This window comes from Ammospiza caudacuta, chromosome 2 (assembly GCF_027887145.1).
Source record: "Ammospiza caudacuta isolate bAmmCau1 chromosome 2, bAmmCau1.pri, whole genome shotgun sequence".
Taxonomy (NCBI): Eukaryota; Metazoa; Chordata; class Aves; order Passeriformes; family Passerellidae; genus Ammospiza; species Ammospiza caudacuta.
Window position 1 is genome coordinate 52,887,389 of NC_080594.1, and position 14,977 is coordinate 52,902,365.

General features: G+C 37.3%; 1 protein-coding gene across 3 annotated transcripts in view; it reads left to right on the forward strand.

The window, feature by feature from the left end:
- The window catches only part of FRY (FRY microtubule binding protein), a 157,411-nt gene that overhangs the window by 19,787 nt on the left and 122,647 nt on the right, over positions 1-14,977 (forward strand). For all 3 annotated transcript variants that reach the window (XM_058800482.1, XM_058800483.1, XM_058800484.1), the window contains exon 2: positions 9,548-9,747. In XM_058800482.1, the coding sequence (XP_058656465.1) occupies positions 9,548-9,747 (200 nt within the window). The remainder of the gene's footprint in view (positions 1-9,547; positions 9,748-14,977) is intronic.

Sequence of the window (14,977 nt, forward strand, 5' to 3'; positions counted from 1 at the left end):
AAGGTAAAAAAAAAACCTTGTGAAGTTATGCAGAAAAGATGCTAAGATTTTGAAATCTTTTGGAAGTATATTGTTAATCTCAAGTTAGCCTTCAAAGAGGCAGCATGTCATTACCATATAAAACACAGAAACTGAGAAGTATTTTGGTTTGATTTGGAACGCATCAGAGGCAACAAAGATAATTCCTTTAGTGAGAAGTCACTCCTAAATAAAACACTCCAATGTGAAAATTGTAGATTTTCCACAAGATTTTCCGTCGTTTAGCACTTTCAGTCTTTAATCTCATAAAAAACCAAGCAATTTCTAGAATTGGTGCAATTAAAATCTTTATGTTATGTGCATATATTCCCACTTATCTTCAGCACAGTGGTATATGTAAACAAGAAAGTAATGATTTAGAGGAAAAGGAGCAGAAAAATAGGTAAGTGAGCAAAGAGAATGAGAGGGAAGGAGAATTGCTTTCCTGCCTCACTCACATGTCTTGCAAGGATCTGAGATAAGAACCTAGGGAACACTTGTATGCTGCTCAACCCCTGACCTGCCAGTTAGGAGAAAGAGAGAGGGAAAGTCTGTCTTACAGGATGCTTAGCCAAGTCCGTGAAAAGGCCCTTAAAAAGTCAATGGACACATATGACAGGATTTCCTGTTTGTTTATTTGTTTTGGCAGTTATCATTCTTGAATCCTCTGCATATGCAAGGGGAGAAAATATGTTCCACTCACTGCTTTCATCTACAGGCTCTCACATCAATTACCCCTCTCTTGCAGAGAATTGCAGTACTCCTCTGAGGATAACAAAGCTTAACACTTTTCTACCATCAGCTGGGATGTGAGGGCCAGAAGATTGCTAGTTGGCTAATAAAGCCAAACAAACAGTTTTATTCTTTCCAGGGCTCAAGGTTAAACAAGAACCTTTGGCTTCGAAGTTAACAGGCATTTCACCACATCAATCTCAAATAAGACCTATCTATATGTTACAGTCATGTAAGGGCTGTTCTAATGTTTCCCTGAGTTAGAGCAAAGATACTTGTATTAAACTGATTGTTTTCTGGTGGGGTGCATCACAGAAAATGGCTGCTTCATAGACATCTCTGAGTGGAATGAACATATGAACTCTTTGTAGATGTGCAGAGAAGAGCATTCCCCACAAGTGCTGTTTCAGCATCCATAAGGCCTACTGAGTGACCATATATTTATTTCTAGGTTTTGTTTCTATCCTGCAGAGGATTGGATCTGATTGTTACAAAAATACCTATGTTCTTAGGCTCTGTTCTGCTAATCATTGGCCACCCTTGGGTTAAGGGGAGGGCTGAATGAGTTTGTAGCAAGAAATTAGCCTTATGTCCCTGAATCCTCAGTCTCACTAAGAATACCACATGGTCTGTTTTAGGCTTGTTTTTTTATAAGATGCTGAAAATAAATTCAAGAATTGAAAGTATGTGCATACACATGCACACACAGAATGTTCAAGCCTCCTTTTCTTTGGGTAAAGTAGTTGGGTTGGCCAAAGCTTACACTTTATTGGCAATTCTGCCACTACTTAGTGAATGTACTAGTTAATTTGTCTCCTGTTTTCTGTCCTTGCTGTTCCTTGAGTTCGCATGAAATTTGTATTTTCCTATTATGGTAAAATGAATAGGAAGTTTGGACGAGATTTGCCAAACCAAGTCTACAGGATTTGGAACTGTCTTTTGTAGCTCCACAAGTACTGTGAAAAGAGTGGAATAAATTTATCTAAACCTGGCAACAACATTTTTTCACTAAGTATTCAGACAGAAATAATTTAAAATATTGGTCTTATCTTGGGTAAATTGGTAACTAAGTCCTGGAGTGCCTTTATCATGGAAGATATCTTCTTCCTTTCTCTTCCCCATGCCAATTTACACAACTTAATCTCCCGAGACATGTCTCTTTAAAGAAAGTAAGGAATCTGAAATGTATAAATTAGCCTTTTCTCCCTTTTAGTTTCCGAATAATCAGAATAATCAAATATTTGAAGATACCCATTTTGGAGAGCTGAGGTCATCTCAGCACTTTATTGGATATCCTCCCAAATCTGTTCCCTTTAGACTTGTTTTCTAAATGAACTGCTTTGCTCCAGAATCTTGAACTTCTGTTGTACTTTTGCCCACTGACCCTACTGTCTCTTCTCTATTTTATCTTCTAGACTAGATAGTATTTCCTCTGGCATAAGGATTTCCAGACTTTTGTTTTGCATGTAATTGTTTAAGTTTATCTTTGGTGCATTGCAGGCCATCTATCTAATTGGTCAACCAAAGAAGCTTTTCCTAAAGAATCCTGTATTTGGATTAAATAGTCTTTTGAAAGTCAGGATGAGTTGGGATAGTTTTATGTCATGTTCTTGTGTCAAGACAGCTGCACAAAATGACTGATTGTCTTCTCCAATAGTTGCCTGAACAGTTTTAGGCAGTCTTTAGAGTCTGGAGTTTTCAAATACATGTTTACTGAGATTTCACAGGGTCACAGAATTAACTAGGTTGGAAAAGACCTTTAAGATCATCTAATCCAACCTGTGATCCAACACCTCCTCATCAGCTAAACCATGGCACTAAATGCCACGTCCAGTCCTTTTTTAAACACCTCTGGGGACGGTGACTCCAGCACCTCCCTGGGCCAACAATTCCATTGCCCAGTCACTCTTTCAGTGAAGAATTTCTTTCTAACATCCAACCTATATTCCCCTTGGTGCAGCTTCAGACTGTGTCCTCTTGTTCTCTAAGTTGTTGTCTGGGAGAATAGGTACAACCTCCACCTGACTACGGCCACCTTTCAGGTAGCTCTAGAGTGATACAGTCACCTCTGAGTCTCCTTTTCTCCAGGCTAAACACCCCCGGCTCCTTCAGCAGGGCTTGTATTCCAAGTTCACCAGCCTTGTTGTCCTCCTGTGGACACGTTCAAGAATCTCAATGTCCTTCCTAAACTGAGGGGCCCAGAACTGAATGCATGCAAATTAATTATGAAAATAATGCTTACATTAAAATCGTGCTATTTGTGCTATTAGTACATCTTACTAATAGACTGGAACAACATTTTCCTTGGGAATCTTACAGTTTATTTCACCAAGTTAAAAATGGATCTGGTAGACCTTTAATTTGTTTCTTTCAGCAAAAGTTTCCTTTTTTTAATTCTCTGTCTATCAAGCTTGAATTAATTGGGAACATTCTCCTTCAAAAGCTGAAAAAGCTACCTTTTGTGGCACGTTGACCATATCCTTATAAATTAAATTCTTCATGCTTTATTAAATAATGTGTTTTCTTTTTAATATTATAATTGCCATTCTAAAACAAAGCAAATTTTCTCAAGAGTTACTGCAGCAGATGTACCATTATTCTTAAGGATATGTGGTTTCTCACTGATTCTTGGCATGGGAAAAGAAGAGATACTGGGTTGGCTTTATTGAAAGGAATTTAGACTGTATGTACTTTTGGCCAAAAGACTTTAGTTACAAAACAAAACCCACCCTGTGTTGTCACTGTGCTTTGCATTTCTATACTAATTGCTTTCAGCTTGGATTGTATGATAATACATGTGTTTGATATGTGTGGTTTGTTTTTGTCGAACTCCATTATCCTGCCTCATGTTCTTGGAGTGCCTGAAGTAGTTTCACTAATCTGTCAGCATAGTATGTACTCGTGGATAAATATAGACGCGCAGCCACTCTGTGAGTGGTCATCATCATATGCTGAAGCTAAAAATTACCCCTTTGGTTATGGAAAGGCTGAGCTGATCTGCAGGCCTGCTCTAGCTCAGACATTGCAGGTCTTCAGCATTTATCTATTGAGAAACAATAACAAGAAACCGAAGGAAATGTCTTCCTCACAAGCAGTGAGGAAGTGTGAAACAGGATTATGAAACAACTAATTTATTTTTCTATTTTAGTTAGAAAAGGATTCTAACTTTTCTAACTGAAGGAGTGGAACATTTCAGGTATTCACAGGCTCATGGATATTACAGTAGCATGTTGGAGAAAATCCAGCGTGATCGGCTTTATAAAGGGGCTCGGTAGGTATGAAAATACTGCAAGTTGATGTTTGCGTTTGTCTTACTAGTTTGTTCATTGCTGCTAAAGTGTAAATTTGACACAGTTTACTAAAAAAATGCAACCTCTGCTTTTCTGCTTAAAGATACTGAAAATTCAGTAACTGTAAGGCTGAAGTTATATCCAGTGTAGCACAGATTCTTGCTTGTGTATTATGATCGTTCAGTTGTTTTGATTCCTCTTACAGCTCTAAGAAAAATAGTGCAGATCACAGCAGGGACTCTCTTATGATAATTTCATTTGGTACTTATCCCCAGTATCAGCTTTTGACAGTTGCACTAAAACAACTGTGCTTTTTTACAGCTGTTTTTCTGATCAGGGAATTGATCAATGCATGGAAAAATCTAGCAGTGATTTTATGTCAGGAGGCCTTTCTGTTGCAATAGTATATGGTTGTGATGACAACCATGTGTGATATTACACTAATATTGCCATATTTATTCCTTGTCTTTCATTTTATAAAAATACATAAAATTGAGAAAATTATGTGCTTATAGCCTGCAGTAAATGAAAATGCTCTGTAGGATAAGAGTACAATTTGAAATACATCTTATTGCACATTTACTAGAAAAATAAGAGACTGTGTTGGAAATAAGAAAAGGTGCTTCAGACAGAATTACACCTACAAATAGTACAGGCATTTTATAGTTGATCGAGCATGGTTAAACTTCATTACAGATTTTCGTAGGATAGGAGCTTTAAATATGTATACAACTTTCTAAACTTGATGTGTACATTCTCTGCTATTGCAGAGTCCTTGGGCATCAGGGTTACCATGGTATCCTCCATGTACATCACCATTCATTCTCCTGGGGGATGAACTACTTTCCTCTAAGTCAAGGGTTTAGCTTAATGCAGTACTTATGTGGTGACCAATACCCTGCAATATGTAGACATTCAAACTAAATGCTTCTGTGATCTGTTCTGGTACTTCTCTTCGTATAAAATTTATTATTTTGAAATCAGGCAGTAAAAACTAAATTTGTCAAGGAAATTAGTACCTCAAATTAAGTATAACTCCTTCCTTCCACCCACCTCCTTTTATGTATCTTCAGCATGCACCCACACAAACTCTACATGGTGATTTCTCATGTTAAAATTATGCATTTTATTTAATGGGGCAGTGTTTCATTGGGGTAGATGGCGAAACTGAGCCCATCCCTTTTACTGCTACTTCTAAGGCTCACATTATAATGTGTCAACATAAAGGAACCAACCAGTAATTCAGCTACTTCTTTGAGTCCTTGATTTCTAATTTGATGTCTCAGAGGCTACTTTTTTTAAGTGAGTTTTATAGGGCTCTCGGTCTAGGCACAAAAGCTATATTCTGTTAAAGCTCATACATTATCAGTATAGATATCAGTGATAGTCTTGTCACTGGGCCAGATTTTTTCAATGCAAATAGCAAGCATATGCAAATACTGGAGATAATGAAGCTGAAAAGATGCCTTAGAAAGCCAGACCTATATATATAATAGTTCATGACCAACTCATGATCAACTCCAGACCCTCAGAGTGTTGGCAATGTTAGCTTTCATACTAAAGATGCTTAAATGAAGTTAACAGCTACAAAATGGTCTTTTAAAAACTTGAACTAAATCAATGTCATATGTCACTCATTTCTCTAAACTGCTGTAATTGCTGTAGTAATGGTAGATGTTAGCCCCCAGGACGTGTTTTTTCAGTATTTGGGGAAAAGTTGTGAAGTTATTTATTTCTGAGAAGAACTAGAATAAAAATTCTTGGTGCATGGCAAATCTCACAAATAATTGCATTCCTCTATTAGAGTGTGCAAATAAGTGATTTTTTGGTTAGATGTCTGGGGAAAAAAATGAAATCCTCCTGTGTCACAAACCTAACTGAATCATTGTTAAAAGGTTTTGTGAAAAACGCCAATCACTTGTGTTTTAAATTTTAAAAGTTTAATAGTAGTAAAATAGTTATTAAAATAGTAATAAAATTAGAGTAATAATAATTTGAATAATTTGAATTAGGACAATATGAGACATAGAGACAAAGAGTTACAGGCTTCAGGGTGCCTTTTTCTGGGCAGCAAGGGCTGAAAAAGGACACCTGTTAACAGAGGATTAACCCTTAAAAACAATAGCCTGTTGCATATTCACTTCATACATGATGCATAAATTCCATTCAAACACAGGATTCTGTCTGGTCATCGTCAGCTTCTTCCTCTGAATCCTAACAGCGCCTTCGAGGCGGGAAGAAGTTCGTTTCTTCTGATAAGAGGGCAATAAATTCTTTTTCTCTGAAAGATTCAGGTGTCCTGTGGCTGCTATCTCGCTGCAAGTCCTTTCTTTAAAAATGTATCTTACATAGCATAGTTTCTGTTTTAACATTTTTTTATAACCTAAAACTATATTTAACACACTACTTGAGAGAATTCATACAGCATTACTTTCTAACACAACACATATAATATTCATTTTAATATTTACAAAAAGCCAATCATAAAATAGGCATTTTTCACAAGCTTCCTACTAACAGTGACTCTGTGGATTTAAATTCCAGTCTCAGAACCCTGGCTGAATGCTCCGATGATGGAAGATTAGGGCGGCAGCTCCCAGGTAGCATGGCTAAGGTTTGGCCGCGATGTGCAGCGTGCCTGCTCTCACACAATGCCTTCCTGCCTGCCTTGAGTCCCCCCCAATGTCCTGAGCTTAGCGGCCAGGTTTGCAGCAGAATTGCCGAGGAACAGAAGGCGGGTTTGTGTTCGATCCGATTGCTCCGAGAGGCAGCCCGGGCCGGCTGCCGGGCCCAGCGCGGGGTGTTGTGCTTGGCAGGGCCGTGCTGGCGAGCGGCCTGCCCGGGCCGGGCACGGCGCTGGGAGCGGCGCGGGCAGCCCGGCCTGCCCGCCCTGCCAGGCACGGGGCCTGCGCCGCGCTAGGGACTCGCATCCCTGAGAAAATTGGTTTCATGGCTCACCAAAGAATTCTCCTGACCCAGCACTTGGAGATCGAGCTGATTTTCATGGGTAGATGTGAGCCGCTCGAAACCACACATTTGGCAAATAAATTCCTGATTGTAAAAATGTTGTGTGACTCCATCCTGAAGCTATCTGTGGAGAAATTTCCATTGCCTAGTGTATTTGATAGTCCATAAAAATTTGCATCTGATCCTTTGCATCCCACTGTCTTCAGGCTCAAGAGAGCCTTCTGCCTTTGCGTCCCACTGTCTTCAGGTTTAAGTTTTAAGAGAACTTAGGTGATTACAGAGGAACAGTAGCACTTACCCTCTTCTCTGGTGGCCCTGCATTTTATTCAGTACTTTGAAGTAGATTATTATTGAAAACAACAGTGTATTTTTAGAACAAGTCCCGTGTAGTATAAATGTAGGAGTTTTATGCGCTTCGTTTTTTGCCAAGAGTCATAATGCCAGGAAGATTCTATGATAATGCTTTTGCCTTCAAAAGTCAAGTGAAACTTTGCAGGAAACAAATCTAGCAGGAAACATCTGTCACAGTGGGAGAAGTGCTGCTGCTGTGCTGAAGAGTGATGCTGTACCTCGTCAGTGAGGGGTTATTTTCAGTGAAGAAAATAAAAGTATAGATGTGTTACACTTGCAGAATAATAGCTACATGAAGAGAAACATTTCTGTCTTCTATTATAGCCATATAGAAACTTCTAAACTGATTTTTCTAAAGGAAGACATGTTCTCTTTTCTCTAGGGGATGCTTTTTTATTTTTCAGTGTAATTTTGGGTTTTATTTTAAAACTCTGAAACTAAAAAGTTTCTTCTTTTAATTTTTTTTTTTCATTTTTGTTCAACAATGGAATGTTCAAATTCATAGGAAAGATCAAAAATCTAATTTATTGTTAAAACAATCATATGTCCCTAATAATTACAATTAATTTCAGTAACACTTATAATTCTGTACCTCAGAGCAAAAGTGATACTAAAGGTATTAGATGTGAGGCAACCATCATTGTAGTTCATTCTTCTTTCTCTCTTTCTTTGCAACTTGGATGCAAATGTAACCCTCTGGATGCAGTGCTGTGGGGAAGTGCTGTAATGGTTTTAGTTCACAATATTTCCATGGTTTGTATTGCATTAAAGCATCTCTGTCCCAATCACCAGTAGAGCTCGTGGGCATTGTGACACTTTTATTACGGTCAGAGTGGATAATGGCTGGTCTTGCCAGTGTTACTTAATTTGCTACTTTAAAAGTCTGGCAAAACAGAGAGAGAGTGCTCCCAGTATCTGCCTGCGCACCAAACATGACTTTTATTGCCAATAAGAGCTGACCCCTGAGGATTTTGGGTTGTAAATTTTATGTGTAGGATGGTAACAGTGCTTCTTTTTATTTTTCCTTCATTCACAGGAGAACAGCAAGTAGAGCTCAGTCTAGTATACAATATCTTGATACTCATAATGGGGAATTCAGTCACAGGATAATTTAGATTGGAAGGTGTCCCTCGTGGATGATAACCTAGGGAAGGTTTCTCAGGATCTTGTCTGGTCAACTTTCAAGTGTCTCCAAAAAGTGAAGTTTCTGCTGTATCTCTTGGCAACATGTAACAGTGTTTGATCACCTCCTCACAGTGGAAATTATTTCCATTCATCTAATAGAAATTTATCACATTCAAACTAGTGTCTGTTGCCTCTTGTCCTGTCGTTCTCAGCTCAAAGCAGACTCTAGTTCCTTGGCATCTTTGCTATACTTCATTAGGTAGCTAAAGAGTCCACTAAGATTCTCTTCTCAAGGTTAAATTAAAGGTCCAGCACTCTCAGCCTTTACTAACCTAGCAAGCCCCTGAACATCTTTGTAGTCCTCTCTTGGCCTTGCTTCAGAATGGCAATGTCATTTTTGTATGGGAGAGCACAAATCTGAGCAAAATACACCAGGTGTAATCTCAAAAGTGCCAGATGGAACTGTAGGGTTTGGTGCTTTCAGGAAAGCTAATGCATAATTAATACTTTTTGACCATGGAAAACATTCCATCTCTGACTCTTCATAAGATTTATACTGGTAACATGTATGTTGTTTTTTGAGTCATTCTTACTGACCTCAGTATAGATTACAGGAGAATAAGATCCTTTACAACTCACCATAGTCAAAAGACCAGACTCAAGGCTAAACCAGTTTGAATAGCAATAAAGAATAAATTTTTGTTAGTTGACAACTGAGTTACAGGTCTGACTTGAATGCAAAAGATAAAAAAATGAGAATGTTTTTCAGATAGGTATCAGCAAGTCTGACCATGGGAAAAAAAAAAGAGGACTGAGTATGCGCTGCATAATAAACACCACTCAATTTTTACATAAAATATTTCATCTTTGATTTCTTCTTCCAGTTAGATAATGTGTATTTCACCTATGGCACCATGGAAGTTTTATTGATGCGTTGTGTATTTCTTTGGTTAGCAGCTAGTCTCCAGTTTTGCTTTGACTGTGTAGTGAGCTGTTGAGGTGCTCTGTGACAGTTAAACCATGTTGAATTACCCTGAAGTAAATGTGTCTTTTCTACATTTCAGCTTCTCCAGTTGGTAACGGATATATCAAGCCACCTGTCCCTCCTGTTTCTGGTACACAGAGAGAAAGAGGGCCCCCAGCCATGCTGCCCATCAGCATTGACCCGGACAGCAAACCTGGGGAATATGTCCTGAAGAGCTTGTTTGTTAACTTCACTACCCTGGCCGAACGCAAGATTCGCATCATCATGGCAGAACCTCTTGTGAGTAAAAAGAAACTCCATGTATATATGTATATATATATATATATATATATAATTTTTTTTTTTTTTTTTTTTTGTGCTTTGAATTTGTTTTAAAAGCAGGCTTGCTTGCTGTGCAATGAAGAATATTTTGCTTGCAATCTGCGTTGGAGTTTGATAGTGTTTCCCAAACTGTGAGATCTGCTGCTACGGCAGTTAGAATGTTGTGGGAGAGGGTAGAGGTATGCAAGATATGCCATAGGGGTGACATGAAAAGGAATTGATATTTAGTTTCTGTTTGCTGTGTGGGCATACGCTGATGGGATTGAGAGGCAGAAGGGGTGTCAGCCAGCATAGATTTCACAGCTGGGAGAGCAGTCACTTGAGTCAAAATAGATTAGAAAAGGCTGAAATATGATAAAAGCAGTATTTCTGAACATCACAGGTTTTCAGCTAAAACATGAAAATGGCTACCACTTTTAGTTCTGACAGTAGTAGATAACACAATCTAGCAGAGGACTATAGCACCTATTTTCCAGATATGAAAAAGCATGCAGCACTTGAGAAAGGCATTACAATACAAGGTCTTGCACAGTGAGAGAGCCATTGTTATTTGTATTTTTAGGCAAATTTAACACGCGAGTATGTCTGTTACAATTTGTCTTATGTAACTGAACTTCTGCTCATTTAACTTGAGATTACATTTTATATACATTCTTGTTATTTTGATTAAGGAAGAATATTTCTGTAATTTATATTTTAGTTCTGATGAGGTAAAAAAAGCCAGGACCTAAAAATAACCAGAAATCTCTACTTCTGTACTAAAAGGGAATTTTAATTAAGTCTTAGAATGTTTTTGTTATAAAGTCCAATGTAGAATACTTAGCTCAGTTCCCCATTTTCAGGATATTTTGAAGGGCAAAATTAAAATTTTCTTTATTCTGATGGCATCTGTTTAGCTTTGATTTAGATTCAGAAGCATTTGATGCTTGGAAGGTTTTAGCAGGCTTTCTTCTGAAACATTAGCTAGATGCAAGATGACAGAACTATCTTATGTAATTTGGAAATAACACCAAAAAAAACTTAAAGTAAAGAATATTATGAAAAAAATCAATTTTTTCTTCTTTGATGTGTTCCCTCCAAATCACGAGAAGTAGAATAAACTGACAGTCATAGTGTAGGTCCTTCTAAAAAATAAAATACCAGCAGCTATTTATTACCATCCAGTCTTCATGTAATGGCCAGAGAACATCTTTAAAATTTTAAAACAAAATGTCTGTAAAATTATTTGACAAGATCAGGAAAACAGCAAGAAGACCAGTACTGAGGACATAATTTCCTTGCAGCACCTTTGTTACTCTTAAACATGAACCTCTGCATTTTCATGTAAGATTTCAGGCATGGATTTATTCCCATTTCACCTTGTGTTAAGATGGTTTTGAGTTGATGTGTGGTAATATGTTGTTTTTTTCACTTTGAGAAACTATTATTATCTGAATGTTGATCTTATTCTAGAGGTTATTCAATGGAATTTTATTTGGTAAATTCAGTGTAGAATGTAGAAATATTACAAGAGACTGGAATGTCACCTTCCTGTCATCATTTTCAGAATGTATTTTTTACAGGAATCTGACCATGAGACACTAACAATAATTCAATTACATACTCACATCTCATTAGTACTAATAAAACTTACAAGCCATGGCATGCTGCTGTTTGAGGTTGGCTGTGACCAATGAGTAAACAGGATTCTGTAGGCATTCAGTCAAAATGATCTTGAAGTAATTAGGTTGTAACGAAAGAAGTGACAAGGGAAAATGGCAAAAATTATTCTCAAATAATAGCTAAGAATATAAGTCTGCCCTTTTGGCGAGGTAGCTGTTGGATGTTTAGCAGCTTTGTTCCCACATTTTAATCTACTGATTAGAATTGTGACCAGGAGGTCCCAGGGGTTTGGGAGACGAAGTTTATAAATTGATGGTGAAAAGCTACCTTTTGGCCTTTTTTCACAATAGGTAGTCAGATGCTGAACTCTTTGAAGTTTATGTTCTAATTAAACTCAAGTGTACTTCAAAGGAAGTCAAACATGCACAGTGCTCAACGCTGAGATATTTCTAATTTGATTTCTCCAAGTCATTACAAGATATGACAGTTTAATTTTATGAGTGATGAATACTTAGGATATCTTCTAGAGAAGATAAAATGATCTGTTTATAATATTGTTGCCATTGCAACTCTTTTATCACCAAGTCTAACTCACATTAAAGCTCTGAAGTTACTATGGTTAAATTAAATATTTATTGATACCTTTTTTACCTCGATCATTCTTTTGATACACATATTCTGCCTGTTTATACTTTCTGATTATCATTACTGTTGTTTTTATGAATTTTTCTTGCAGTTTCTTTGGGTTCTATATGCCCATGTGATATATCAAGCTCTTTCTTTTGTTGTGCACACAGAGATGAAGTGTAAATTGCGGTGTTCTGACAGCTGTGTTGGAAAACCATGTTTGTGTCACACCATGAGTTGCAGATGCTAGAAAGGCACTAGAAAGCTTTGTTATTTTTTAGGGCATCAGTGAAGGGCACAGCAAATCCCACCTCTTCCTGCAGCCCCATGAAGTCTCATTTGGAATAGCAATATTCCAATGGGAAAGAAAACAGAGAGCAATGTCACCCACTCATCCTGCTGCCCTCGCTGGCAAGCAAGTATCATTTGACATTTTGGTAACTGGATCTGGCAGTGATCATCATAAAAAACACACTCCCCAGTTAATCTATTTTCTAGACACGAATATAATGTCAACTATCCACTGCTAAGTTAAAATGGAAAATTTTTGTTTCTAGATTTGACATTTTTTAACTTTGTCTGCAGAATATTTTATTCAGAATTTCAGGTCTATTTTTCCCCTTTTTACGATCTTTAATATATAAAAAAACAATTCAGTAATTAAAAGTTCACAGTCATGTGGCTAATTTTTAATGGTTTACTGCTGTACCCAGATTGTCAAGTTATATTATTTCAAATTAAAAGTGTTTGGCATCAGACTTGATTAAAGTGGATTGTCCAGTTTAAAAAATAAAATTCCCATAAATTAAATGTAAATAATATTTTCTTGATAATCTTTAATAATTTCCTGGTTCTTTTCTGTAGGTAATTATTTTTAACAAATACTAAGATTTTATTCTGCAGACATTTTTTCACAGTTGATTTAATTAATATTTATTTTTTATCAATTTTTATTCTAAATCTTCTCTGCTTTGCTTCACTTATGAACACAATCTGATATTTTATTGCTGCTGATTTTTTCTTTTTTCAAGCAGTGGTGACCTTGAAATGACGCTAGAAAGAGGAAGCCAGGAAAACATTCTTGCCGGTTCAAATGAAAGAATATGTATCATAGCTCTGTAAGGAGAAAACCCAGAAAACAGTTTCCTTTTTAGGACTGTTGATTATCACTTTGGGTAATAATTCATCCTGTGCATACAGAGCAGGCTAATCTTTAAATACGGCTTTCAGCAGTACTTACACACAGCTGTAGACATTGATAAAACATAGGGAGCTACAGGCATTGACAGTTGTTAATGGTTAATTTGGCTGTTGGTAAACTTTCATTATGCTTTTCTCCTGCAAGCATCTTCTTTTACTGAGCTTGTCTAAATTCAGGATCTCTCTGAATACAGAACTCAGGAACAGAATTTACTCATTATAGGATTGGAACTATAAGCATATTCATGTATTCTGCGTGTAACTTAGGCAGGTTTCATCTCACCATTAGGAAAAACCCTGAAAGGAGTGATGTGGTTGATACTAGTGTCTTTTTTACTCCCATTTCCTTAGGATCTTGAAGACATTAAAATAGAGATCTATTTTAAGACAGGCCTAGTGATAATAACCTAGCAGATGGTTCAGAAGACTTTGAAAAAAATGAAAGAATAATGCAAATTGCGGAGACTGACCAACCAATATGTATAATGGGACTCATTTCTGATTAGCTTCCGTCTAGGCTTCACTTTCTCTAGGCGGAGAATAGGCTAAGAACAGACTTGGGAGAAAAAGAAATAGGTTTTTGTTTTCTGAGGACTGGGCTGTGATAACTAGGAACCTTTATGTAGGCTATGACAATACCAAGCAGTTTTATCCCACAGCTGTAATGTAGAATTTTCTGGTTTGCATGGACTAAAACTCCAGCTGCATCACACCAGGTGACAACTCCCTGGTTGTCACCTGTAATGAGACATATTACTGGTACACACATTTTACATTTGAAGTCCTCATTAATAGTTTGGCATGTACAAGGACTTTGACCCCCTGTTTGTTCACAGGGAATAGATAGTAGTTACTGTAAGGAACAAGTAATTTCCTGGAAAAGAGGAAAGGCAAGCTGCCTTGCTCTGTTCTAGCTATTCACTCAGGATATGTATGCCCAGACAAACTGACAATTGTACAACTTTATTTGAATACCTTTATGCAAATACATATTGAAAATTTTGTTCTCTTTTCTCATACAAAACCTATCTAGGGCCTTTCCTCTATAAATGCTACGAGCATGCTGCCTTCCCATTGTCATATGTCCCTCTCCACCTCTGTGTCACTGAGGGATTAGGCCACTGATCATTAATCTAATTATTTTATTCCATGACTGTTTGTGCTAGTCAAAACTTTGTAGCAGTCAATCCCAGCTCTAAGGACCTCAAAATTCGTAATACCATACCTCAGTATCTAATGTCTCATCATTCTTTATTTCTACTGTATTATTTATTTAGCATTTAAATTATATCAATAAATATTATTATAGTAGCTTCTTTAGACCTAGTTGCAACAAATAATGTAGAGATAATTAAGAATAATTATTCTTAATTATTCTTTAAAGAATTGTCTCTGAAGTACTTAAGATGCTTCTTTATGAAATTCTGCCTCACTTTATTATACTGTGCTGGGGACTGTTCTTTCGCCTCCCCATAAGAAAGTGAAAGCATCTGCACAGCATATTACTTTAGGTACTCAATATGTAACCTGAACATGTATGATCTTTCCATTGCATGGAGCCCCACAGATCTATTACAGTGGATGTGGTAACTGAATGTGCAAATCTGTCTCAGTCAGTCATAGGACAGCCTGGAGGACCAAGAACAGTCATTCCCCTCAGGAGAGGGTCTGTCTCCTAGTCCTTCCAGAAAGTGTCAGCTCAGCAGAGTTCCTTTCCTGCAAGTCATTGACTGGATCCTGGGTCAAGTTTTTAGACTAG